Below are 12469 nucleotides of genomic sequence, written 5' to 3'. Positions count from 1 at the left end.
CAGGGCGGCCCAGCCCTGCCAGAACGGCCCCTCGAGGCTCCCGGGACAGCCCTGGAGGGGCACTGAGCCATGCTGTGTGCCTCTGATTGCAGCTTGGAAGGGCTGTGGCTGCTTCACCCCCGAGGGAGGCCACAGCGATGGGCATCTCCCAGGAAGCTCTTACTGTAAATTTCGGGCCAGTAACTCTGTAGCTGTCCATATCTGCGGGCGACTGAACGGTGACCACACATGCCCGGGGAATGTCCCGATGAAGTGGGGGGGCCCTGTGGTGAGGTGTGGGTACCTCTCCCCGCCAGCTGCCAGCTCCCAGCTCCTGGAATGCAGGCTTTCCTGGGAAAATCTCTCGCTCCTGCCAAGAGGCCCCTCCCAGGGGAAGGCACCGCCCTGGGCTCTGGAACGTCCCTCCTGCCTGCGTGTGGAGGTGCGGACGGGCGCCAGGCCTGCAGGGTGACTCAGCAAGGTGTCATGGGGGTGCACCGGCCTTTCCCTGTCAGAGGGCCGGTGTACCCCCATGACAAGCTCTATAGCTGTGTCCCCTCCTGGGTGCAACGCCCCCTCTGGAAGGAAAGGGCTGTGAGGGCCAGGGTTTGGCCACTGTGTTCATACGAGCATCTCCAGGGTCGGAGCACGGGGGCACCTTGTAGGTGCTCGACTGCTATTTGTTCGGAGAACGAAGCTCCCGAGTGCAGGACAAAACCGGTTCATCGGTGATGGGGTCCCCAGGACCTCAAGGGCCAGCCAGTTCCCTAACCCGCTGTCCCACCTTTGCGGCAGTGACAATGTGCCCATTTCCCCGCCTCTCTGCAGACAGGGGGGGCCAGGTGCAAGCAGAGGTGTGGGCAGGCCTTCTGGGAAAGCACATTCAAAGAGGGGCTGCCTCCGCTGGCCTCTGTCTCTTTCCCCTTCCTCCTGCCTGGAAAGTGGAGGTGATATTGGAGGTGGGGCAGCCATGTTGTGACCAAGAGGGACACAGGCACAGGACAGGTGTGCAGAAGGCCAGAGAAACCTGACGGAGGTGCCGGACCAGCCCTCCACTGCCCACCATCTTGATCCTTATTACGAGAGAAACTCAAAACCCCCTGAAGACTATTCAAGGAAGTGACCCGTACCACGAGGGCTCTTGCCCGAACTTGCCGTGGCGCAGAAGGGCCCACAGCCTCCCACCTCCTGTCACGCCCTCGCTGGACCTTTTGTGCTGACATCGCTTCTTCTCTGCCAGGAGGGGCTGAGCCTTGGTGTCTCAGTCTTCCATTTCCCGCACCCCGTCCCCCGTCGGGTGAGCCCCGTGGATGCTCCAGGCAGGGACCATGTCATCCTACATCACCCCGCCAGCACTCCTGTGCTATTTGGGGAGTGTGCTCCAGGACCCTCAAAACACGGCTGGGCCCACTGCCACCCAGTCATCCTGACAGCCCAACGGCCCTCCCCCCACCCCCCAGTGGCTCCCAATCTGTAGTCTTGGGGGTCCCCACCACACATTTCTTTACCTCAGAGAGGTCCTTCTTGCCGTGTGAGAGAGTGTTAGGGGAAACGGAGTCCTCCCTCTGCTTCCAACTATTCAGGTTAGGGGGCCTCAGATGCCACCCCCAGTGGAAGACCAAGGCAAGCCCACCTGTGTGTCTCCAAGTTCATACGGAAGGGCGGGGGGTGTCTCAGGGCAGACTGTCTGCCTGGCCTCTGGCCTGGGGAGGGGGTGAGACCTCTGGCCTCCATTTCCTCAGCAGCAGGAGGGGGACAGGCAGGTGTGAGGCCCTCAGGCCACTGGGCACAGCCCAGCCCTTGGTCCACATTGGCCATGCGGATGACCTTGATAGCAAGGTCATCGCTACAGTGACCACAGGTGGCCCTGACCCATTGTGGGGGGAATGAAAGCACGGCTAGCATGGGCCTGAGGCCTTCCAGGGATGCAGCCCAACTAACTGGGGATTAAAATCCCCTAATAGAGGCAGCCACAGTGTTGGCAATTCATTCAAATCAGCAGTGTCCGGATGAACCTGGCGTCACCGGCCCTCCGTCACCTGAGTGGCATCGTCCTGATTTTTGTCCTGTGTGTTCTTCACTTACTGGTTTTCTTCAAAAGCCCTCCGTTTTGTCTTAAATAATACCTGCGAACTCCTAGGTTTGAATGACTAGTTACTTATATGCGTCACTCTCAGAACGAAAGATGTGTGTCAGGGACCAAAGGGAACCACCGCACGGGCCCCAGGGCTTGGGAAGCCCCCTGGGGGTCACTGCAGAACCCTGGCCCCTCCCCAGTTTAGGGGGCTGGTGGAATCCCCCCACCACCCTGCCTAGCCTGGGATGAACACAACTGCCACGAGGATGGCTGGCCCCATCCAGGTGAGCACCGCACACCTTGGTACACCTCCCTCCTTTACCTCCCAGAGCTCACCATGAAGATGATGGAGACCAAATTGGTGAAGTAGGCTGGGAACCGGTCTTTCCAGGTCAGCTTCACCTTGTCTGTCTGCAACACGAACAGGGCTGGGTCAGCGGTGGGGACCATCCCAGCGGAAAGATGTGTGTGTGCACATATGTATGGGCGTGAACAACTTGGACAACAGAAACACGGTTAAAAAAAATGATGATGAGCGAATGCAAACATCTGGCATCCGGGGCCTTATTCCCGATGAAATGCTGCTACGAAATGATAGAAATAATAGTTGTCTAAAAAAGTGAGTCCTCTGTGTACGGGGCGTGATGGTGCCAGAGGCTTTTCTAAATTGGATGATCAGACCCCCGTCTGGGAGAAGCCTGGACTCCTTTTCGTGGCTGAAGGTCTCATTTCCAAGGCCAGAAGATCTAAGCTGTTTTCCTTCGCCACCCAGACCATAATAGTAATTTTCCTTTGCAGAGCAAGTTGAAACAAGCCACCAGCACTCTAAGTTCAAACGCTGCCCGCCACGTAGCAACGGCGGAGAGCGGGGACACGTGGTCCGAAGGCTCTGGCACAGGGACAGCAGGGTCTGGAGGGACCTGAAGTGGACGCTCGTTGCTAACCTGGGATGTTTCAAGAATGGGGTGGATTTTGAACGGGAAAAATGCATGGACGAGGTCAAAGAATGCTGGCAGGCATGACACCCGAGGCCACGCGTTCCAGGGCAGGTGGCATGCGTGTTAATGAGACCAGGGGCCACTGGCAGGCAGCTGTGACAGGCACGTTTCACAAAGCTCCAGAGACAGCCGAGCTCCCCCCACAAACCCACCACAGCCATGCAGAGACACCTCAACACACGCCACAGCCCGTGGGTACCGAAGGAAGGCAAAGCAACGTGGGTGTGAATGTTAAAAGGATAATACAGCAGTCAGAGTCGGTTGAGGAAAACACAGTGGACTTCGGTCATCTGCACACACTCCAGCCTCGCGACGGCCCGACGCGACATGTACCAGTTTCACCCCCGCCATGGCTGTCTTAACCCTCTGCCTCCATTTGTTTGCTGGCTCCTCTGGAAGGTGCCGGCGCTTCTGGGGCGGGTGGAGGAAACAAGAGAGCACCGTGGGGTGAGACCGCCACCCAGGCTCCCATCGGCCCCCTGGGCAGCCAGCACATCCCTGGCTGTGCCGGTGGCTGGGGCCGATTCAGGCTCTGGGCATCTTAAACCCATCAGAGATGGCAGAGACCCACATTCTAAAAGAAAGGCTGCCACAAAGGTAATGGAAATGAAAACTCCAGCCTGGAAGCTCGGTGGGCTCCACGGGGCCCCTCTCACCAGACGGTGGCCGTAATTCAGATGGTGCATCTTATGCAAGGGCGAGGATGACCCTGAGCATTTTACGCCAACGTGAAGGAAGCCACACTCGGAATCCTAACACGGCAATGAAGGGGTGCATCTTTTCTTTCCTAAACAAATTCGGTACCATAGCTGGGGGAAAAATTAAAAACACAAAGTTGGGAGCCAGGGAAATGGAGGGGAAAATCAAGAGAGGGTGTGGCCCCACGGAGGCATTCAGGGCCTGGCGTCACCATCAGAGGCTGGCAGAAGTGAACCCCGACCTTTGTTGCTCTTGTGATCAAAGAGCTCGGGTCAGTGACCGGGAATCTGACATGGCTGCCCAGGCCCGGCACTCGGGCTTGGTCGAGCCCCTGACTTAAGTGGATGTGACACGGGCCACTGAGCCCTTTTTTCCTTAGGAAGGAATGAAATCCCATCCACGTTCACGCTACGAGGGGCCACCGTAAAGCCGTGGGGCGGACTGTCGGGGGGCGAGGATGCTGCACTGCACGCGGGTCGTGGTGGCTCACCATGGGGGCCTGGGGGCTTCAGAGCAGCGGCGACCACGCCTCTCCCTTTAGGAGAGGGGACGCAGCCCATGGGGGGCTGTTGGAGCCCTTGGTTCAAGGCCACAGGGCGGCCGCGCTGAAGGCAACGTGCTCGGGACATGCGTTCTGATGTGTTAAGTTAAAAGGCCAGTCTCCTCATTTGGGGTGAGGACTCACGCTTTTGTGGTTATTTTCTCTGCACCCTCGGTCCCTCTCAGACTCTGAGTTCAGGGAAGTGCACCCGCTTTCTGGCTGCAGGAGGACTGAGCTGGGCTTTTTGCTCTGTTACGGGAACTGGGGCCCGAGAGGGGGTTTTGCTGCACCCACTTTGCCCCCCCAGAGGGGACTTTTGATAATTAGGACCCCCAGCCACTCTGTACCAGCAAACTCTGTCCATGGGACACAATGACAAGAGAAGATCGATGCAGGGGTTTGCTCTGGTCACTCCCAGAGGCCGAGGGTGCAGATGTGACGCAGAACACCGGGATCTGGGAAGAGTGTCCTGCAATCGTTCCCCATCCCTTCAAGACCTGACTTTCCAGCCTCAGTGAGAGGTGGACAAGGGCCCGGGGCTCTGTGCTTGTCCCATGTCATATAAAAAACCTCCGTTAAAAAATAACCAAGCACCCCCAGAGGTTTGTGAGAATTCAGGCTGCAAACACGACTGCCAATTTGAATGAGAGGTTTTGAGGAAAAAGAAAGGCATTTGTTATAAAAAAAAAAAAAAAGGTGACGGCTTCAGGAACATCACAAAAGCACTTCTCTCTCTCATTCTCACGGTCTGTGAGTGAGACAAGGAACTGGCCAGCAGCTCAGGGACCCTGTTGGGCAAACCCTTCCAACCATCATTCAATGTAGAACTGGAGGGCTGGACATAATGACCACCCAGAGCAAAACAGCTGCAAAGCTACTCGGTTCTTGATGTTGAAATGTTGGCCGAAGTTTGAGATCACCCTCAGGATAGATCAAAAAGGTAGGTCTCTACTCTAGCAAGTTTGACAAATCGGCCCCTTGCTTGCTTTATAAATAAAGTTTTATTGGAACACAGCCAGACCCATTTGTTTACCTGTTGTCTATGACTGTTTTTATCCTACAATGGCAGAGTTGAGTTGCTATGACAGAGGCCTGCAGGGTCTAAAATATTTACTATCTGGCCCTGTCTGGGGGCCGGCCCCCCAACTACACAGTGTTTGCCGATCCCTGGTCTGAAATGTTGATGCATGTAGAATGTTTTACTGCTGGGAAAGCCAACTGGCAGCGGCCACCATACCTCTTTGCTTTTGGATTCTTTCCTAAGAGACTTCTCCAAAACTCTGGCCTCATATTCGGCTCTGGGATGATCCTGCGAAAGAAACCAAGTCAGCGGGGAGCCTTTGTTAATTTTGTGAGTTTGAGACCCTCAACAGGAGCGCGCATGGCAAAATCAGCCCAGACATTCCCTTGGACACCCTTTGGGGCCAGTTCCTAGCTGGCTGTTTGTACCATTTCCAATTTGGAACTCATTGTATGCAGTTCACCCAGGATTCTCCACCTTGTGGGGAACCCTAGCCCACTGGGAAGGCCACAGAATCGGGCTCTGTGTCCTGCAGGCAGGTCAGTCTGCACCAGGCTGCAGCCCATCCTGCAGGCCACTCACTCTGAACACCCAGCCATGAACTGGCCCCTGAGGATATCCCATCTGGAGCCGTGGGGGTCAGAAGAGACGGCAGGAAGTGTCAGCAAAGCGGGGGCAGACCAGAGGCACCAGACCTCGGGGGAGCCCAGAGCAGATCAGCGAAGGGCACTGGAACAGAAGAACAGGGGTTAAGAGAGACCCAGAGGTGGGGGAGGAAACGGAGACCCCTGCCCGCCATGGAAGAGCTGCAGGGAACCACTCAGCAGAAACAGACGGATCAGGTGTGTGAGAAGGTCCCTCTCCCAGGGAGACAGGCTACCGGAAGACAGAGGAGTGACAAAAAATTCCAAACCTTGACAGCCTCCTTCCGGGAACCAGAAACGTAAAACAAAAACAAAAAGATTTCATTACTTGCGTTGTTTTTTTAAGAAACAGGCTACGTCTGCTAAAGATGATATACTTAAGAACCTGGATGAAGGCAGTTAGACGTGGGTGCATGAGGAGGACCCACTAAAGGCTGACGCTACTTTAGGGGGACCGTGTGTTGCTGCTTCTGCAGGTCACATGGTCTAGGTAATTCCCGAGGGAGTGCTGGGCTGAACTGTCTTAGACTCAGGGAAGGAACACACAGGCCAGAGGACTGGGTACGGGCTTCCTTCTGCTCCGAGAGCGGACACCTGGGGTCATGTCGTGGAGAGGGGGCCCCTTCGTGTCGGGTGATTAACCCCAGAAGAGGCCCTGGCCAGCCGTGGGAGGCTTGCTTTCGGGGACTCATTCAGGGTCACTGGGGACCCGTGCCCAGTGGCTCTGATCGCCACCCCACCATCTAGGGTCTGACCCCTCAGGTTGAAGAGTTCACGGGACGGGTCCCCAAGGGATCGAACTGCCCCAACCCCAGGGATATCATGAAAAGGGATGTTCTAAATCTACTTCCAAAATAACAAGACAACACTCTGCTTTTTATTCTATTTGAATCTTTAGAACACGCTCTGGCAGACAGGCGACCCAGGGCCTGTCATGGGGGATGGAGTTCCACGCCTGCCTCTGCCCCTAAGGAGCCGCGTGTCTCTCGTTGCATCAGCCTCGGTCCCGCCATTTGTGAAACAGGACGATGAGACCCACTGGGGAAGAGGTTGAACCCGGAGGTGGGAGATGGGTTAAGGGACACCTGCTGGTGCCAGGCCCTGCTTGAAGTGCTTTATATCTGCTGACCCAGGGAGACCCCCTCAAACCCTACTCCTCCACCCCTGTTTGAGAGGTGAGGACACTGAGGCACAGAAAGGTTAAGCAACTTGCCCCAGGTCACACAGCCAGGGTGGTGCAAGGACAGCCTGGTCCCAGAGGCCGTCTCGTCTCCACTAAGCTGGTGCCTCTTCCAGCAAACTAGCACCTTGTCTGTTGACAATACAGAGCCTGCACAGGGCATTCTCAGCTACACATTCGGCTGAAAAGTGATCCAGTCTTCAAGGGAGTGCGTGTGTGGGGCAATATAATAATAGGGATGTTTAGAAAGATGATGGAAGAGATTTTCACACCACAGTGAGAATGGGTGAGCAGTTTCTCTTTCAAAAAACTGAGCGAAAGATTTCATAACATGAAGCCGTGGTCATTGTGGCCACACCTAATGGCTCTGCTATTTGGGAGGTCTTGTTCCTTTTTATTCCCACGCATATCACGGGGATTCTGGCTGGAGCTGGTAATTCGGGATGGGGCAGTGGCAAAGTTTCTCCTGAGCAACCCCGGGGAGGGGTGTCCGCCCGCCATCGCGGTGCCCATTCGATCCCGAATGCCCCTCTCTTTGGTGCACGCAGATGCCCAGTACGTGGCTGCCCTCTATTAGCGAAGGATCTGCCCCACTTCTCAGCCATGCCCGACTGCAGGCCAAGAGCTGGCTCTGAGGATCGTGGGTTTGGCACCCGGGGCAAAGCCTCACGGCTGCCTCTGGGGACTCAGGCTCATGGGTGGCGGTGATCGCTTCCCCAGACCCGCGGTGCTGCCCCCAGACAGGATGAGGTCAGCATGGTGAGCCTTGGCCTGAGTCCCCAGCCACGCTGCTGGGTGGTGCGTCCATGTGAGCATGGAGACCAAAAACACTAGAACAGACATCATACGGTTGCCCCGGCAACTGCGGGGGATTCAAACAGCAGGGATGGGAACTGAGAGGCAGGCAGGGAGCAGCCTCGCCTGGGCTTTAGAACCAGGGCTTCCGCGTGAGCCTCCCAGAAGCAACAGGGTGGGGGGCCGGGGGGGACACGCGGGGGGGGGGCCGGGGCGCAGGCGCCAAGCCCACTCACCTCCTCCTCCTCGAAGCCTGTGAGGTCCCAGCGGTAATTGAGCCGCATCTGTTTCCGCTTCCAGTGCTCCATGAAGGTGGCGGCTGCGGGTAGGGAGGAAAGCCAGGAAGTTAGGGGCTCAGAGGCCCCACGACCTCAGATGCCATGAAAGCATTCTCCCCTTCTGCACCATCCGGTAAGTGAGGGCAACAAGTGCTGGACCAAGAGCTTCACGTGAATTAAACTGTTCAGCTCTCCCACTGACCCCGCGAGGCAGGGATCATCCATTGCTCATTTAAAAAAAAAAACTTATTTATTTGGTTTATTTATTTATCTGGGTCTTAGTTGCAGCAGGCGGACTCCTTAGTTACAGCACGTGGGCTCCTTAGTTGCGGCTCGCCGGCTCCTTAGTTGTGGCATACGAACTCTTAGTTGCAGCTTGCCTGTGGGATCTAGTTCCCTGGGCAGGGATCGAACCCGGGCCCCCTACACTGGGAGCACAGAGTGTTATCCACTGCACCACCAGGGAAGTCCCTATTGCTTACTTTACAGTTGAAGAAACTGAGGCACAGGGAAACTGAGTCCCAGCCAAGGTTGTTCTGTCAGCCGGTGAGGGGCTGGGCAGGCTGGTCCCAGAACTTTTGCTCTTAACCATCCTGCTCCATCGATCTTGGGGACCCCAAGTCACAGGTGGGGTCAGAAAGAGTGAAAGGGGAGCCAAGGTCACTCACTCAAGTTTCAAACCCCTGCAGGTGGCCTGACTTTAGAGCTGCACTCTTAGCTGCTACATCCTGCTTTGTGTTCCCAACAGACTAAGCATATTTCAAATGCCACCTCCTCCAGGAAGCCTCCAATCATCCCCCTCAGCATCAGGAAAGAAACCAACTCCTCTTGGGACCTCTCCTGCTCATGCTGTTCATGCCACCTTCCATTGTGACCCCTGTCCCATGTCTCGTGGCCCTTCTGGGGTGTGGGGCAGGGATGGGGCCTTGTCATCTGGGTCCCCCATGGAGAGCCCAGTGTCAGGCACAAACAGGTGCCTCAAGAGAGCTCACTGAATGAATGAATGGCTTTTATGAGTAGACACTTGCAAATGGAGATACCACTGACTGAAACACTTATCATTAATTCTTCCCACCCACAAGGGAAAATCAGCAGAGGCTGAAGGTTGGAGTGGTGATAAGGGTGGCCATAAAGCTAACCAGAGCTCCAGATTCTTGAGCTGCTATGTGCCAGGCACTGTTGAAAGAGCTATCACATGAAGTATTAATCTCATTTAAACCTCATAGTAATCATAGGAGGGAGCTGCTATAATTCTCCTCATTTTACAGGTGAGAAAACTGAGGCTCGGCGGAATTAAATGGCTTATCTGATAAGTGGCAGTGTCAAGATGGACATTCAATGAGGACTTCAGTGCAAATTCTCCAATGTCATCCTTCACCAGGAACGAATACAGGCGTTGCACCTGGCAAGAGATGGGTCTGAATCTGACTCACCTCCTGGTTCAGAGAACATGCCCACCTCCCCATTAAGGTGAGGTGAGAACAGGGCCTCCGAGCTTGCACAGATCTGCGCATAACGGGTATCTGCCCATCAAGTATTAGCCACGGTACCAACCAGGTCCAGCCAGGAAACGGGAACCTCTTAGGTCTTTCGGACTGGGGTAATTTAATCCTGGGACTTGGCCACATAGACAATGGAAGAGCTGAGAAGACAAGCAGCGGATGGTGAGACCCCCCAGAGATTAGTGATAGCAGGAAGCTGCTGCCTACCGAGGGGTGGCGGGACCATGGGAGGTGGTGTCCCCAGAGCCAGAAACTGGAGCTGCCCAGAAGAAGCTAGGATCATGGAGGAAGGGCTTTCTGGAGGGAGGTAGAGCCATGGAGAAGGCAAAACCGTTGCCAGAGGTGCCCCAGGAAGCAGAGGAAGAGGAGGAGAAATACCCTGACTTCTCTCCCGCCTTCTGAGCCCCCCCATCAGGGCTTCCCATTGGCTGAGCCTTCCAGGAAATGGAACAGCAAGGGAGCCTGGGAAATGTAGTTCCCTGTGATACAAATGTACTCTCAGCAGACACATAGGGCTGGTGGGGCAGGCCCATCTGCAGCCTGCACCGCCTCCTAAGAAGGAAGGTGTGAGGATGCTTCCTCCTGTCTCTTTCAACGTGTCCCTGGGTCACTGTAGTGGAGGCCCTTGGCTGGGGCCCATTCCCACACCGCCACCAGCTCTGGAAGGCCCGTCTCTCCTTCACTGTGTTCTGACAGCTGTCTCTCTCCGGCCTCCTCTGCCTGCCCACGGCAAGGCCTCCTTTGAGACCTTGGGCTGAGTGGGGGAGGAGGGCTGGCTCCATGCACAGCAGGGAAGCTGGCCTGTTAACCTTCCCTGTCTCAGCCTCCCCATGTCTCCCCATTCCTAGGCTCACCGACCCACACCTCTACCTCCTGGACCTCCCCCTCCCTCCACTCACCAGCCTGCAGTGTGATAACTGTTACCTTTTAATGAGGACTCAGCCTGCACCAGGCCCTGTGCTAGTGAGTTAGCGACACCAGTTACACAAAACCTCAAAACAACGCCATGCGGTAGGAGTGATTTCCACTCACTCTTGCAAATGAGGACAGAGACTCAGAGGATTAAATGCTCTGCCCAAGGTCAACTTCAGGTTAGCAGCAGGAGTGGGATTTGAACCGAATTCTATTTGACCCCAGAGTCGACACTTAACCACCGTACTTGACCGACGTTCTGCACAGATATTTGATTTTCTTTACGGGAATGACAACTATGGTCGTAATAAGTCTGACGATTACAGCAAAACTTGTATTGCCATGTTATGGATGAGGAACTGGAGGCACAGAGAGGTTAAGTAATTTGTCCAAGGTCACACAGCTAGGCAGCTGGTATTTAAACCCAGGCATCCTTGCTCTAGAATTTTACTGTTAAATGTCTTAAGATAGATACAAGGGCCCTCTCCCAGGGGTATCTGTAGGTTGACCAGGACCGAGACTGGACCTGAGGTCACACCCTGGAGGCCAAGGAGTAGAGATAGTACATAGACAAGGCTTGTTGTGCTCGGCTATGTTTAAGAAATGCAGGCATTTTATATAAAATCATGAGTTTCCTGCTTCTCCTTTAAAAATCAGAAACTGTGGCACCAGGAGGCTGGAGCTGAGGAGTGTCAATCCATTTGTCAAGGTTTGGGCGTGCCTTCTCTGCTGGGCCACAGACCCCACCATGCCCTATTGCCTGGGCTCTCGGGCCCCGAGTTTGCCACGCCTTTGCTCTGCAGCAAAGGGGCGGAGCTGTGACGTTCAGGCTTAGCCAGTAGGACAGGCGATGGGAAGGCTCATGCTGAGCTGGGGGCAGTCCTGAGGTCTCAGCTCAGAATCAGGCATCTTGAGCAGCATGAAAACTCACCTGCTACTGGACTGGGCAGAGGCAGGAAGAAAACCGAGGGCCCCTCCTTTGCAGCTGTGCTCCTGCAGCCCTCCCTCTCTATACCAGCCATGTGGACAGCAGTGGGTCCTGCCAGGTTCCCATCCCTTCCCTTCAAGGTACCCAATAATAGTTCTCCTGGCTGACGTGCCAACTACATCACACAGACGTAACGCGGTGTCTACCTGGTGTCAGGTGCTGGGTATGCTTGGGGCATCTCCTTTCATCCCACCCGCAAGCCCTCAGCGCAGAGATAACGCACTCCTTCACACCGATGGGTAAACTGAGACCCTGAGGAGTCAGGTGACTGGTTAATATACAGCAGAAACCTCGATCCAGGACTTCTGACCCCAAGATCGACTGGGGTTAGGGGTGTGGCTTCCCACCCACATGAGGACAAGCTGTGGGCCAAACCCGGTCCAGGGTACAAAAGACATGAAGAGATGGCCTTGACCCCAGCAGCCATACGAGGGGGCCAAGGAGACAAGACCATCTCCCCAAAATCCAGAACGCAGAGGGCAGTGCAGCAGGAATCGCAGGTAGTGAAGAGGGAACCCAGGCCAGGGCGCAAGCAGGTGTTTGAGCTTCTCCCTTCAAACACTTGTTTTAATGACACAATGTTAGACAAGCACATTCCTGTAGAGGAGCCCAGAGGCAGCAGGTGAGCGATGGACCCTGGATCTACCATGGCTCGAAGCAGGTATGAGCTTGGGCATGGGCCCGCGCCCCCCCCACCTGCCTGCCAGACTCAGTCACCACGTGTGTACAATGGGCTTGATAACAGTGCCCGCTGTGGGGCCTATGGTGAGGCGTCCATAAGCCGATGTGCTGCGGAGCCCAGGGCAGGGCCCACCCGTGGCAAGGGGCTCGACGGAGGAGCGGTCCCACGACCCG

General features: G+C 55.6%; 1 protein-coding gene across 2 annotated transcripts in view; it reads right to left on the bottom strand.

The window, feature by feature from the left end:
* Nucleotides 1-12469, bottom strand: part of ANO1 (anoctamin 1) — a 90677-nt gene that overhangs the window by 25535 nt on the left and 52673 nt on the right. The window contains exons 13-17 of one of the 2 annotated variants that reach the window (XM_060017564.1): nucleotides 8171-8253; nucleotides 6229-6240; nucleotides 5532-5603; nucleotides 3388-3465; nucleotides 2393-2467 (exon numbers count right to left, since the gene is read on the bottom strand). In XM_060017564.1, the coding sequence (XP_059873547.1) occupies nucleotides 2393-2467; nucleotides 3388-3465; nucleotides 5532-5603; nucleotides 6229-6240; nucleotides 8171-8253 (320 nt within the window). The remainder of the gene's footprint in view (nucleotides 1-2392; nucleotides 2468-3387; nucleotides 3466-5531; nucleotides 5604-6228; nucleotides 6241-8170; nucleotides 8254-12469) is intronic. The other variant, XM_060017565.1, reaches the window with a different exon arrangement.

This window comes from Delphinus delphis, chromosome 8, assembly GCF_949987515.2.
Source record: "Delphinus delphis chromosome 8, mDelDel1.2, whole genome shotgun sequence".
Taxonomy (NCBI): domain Eukaryota; kingdom Metazoa; phylum Chordata; class Mammalia; order Artiodactyla; family Delphinidae; genus Delphinus; species Delphinus delphis.
The sequence above is the reverse complement of the archived record's forward strand: the minus strand, read 5'-3'. Positions and strand labels throughout refer to the sequence as shown.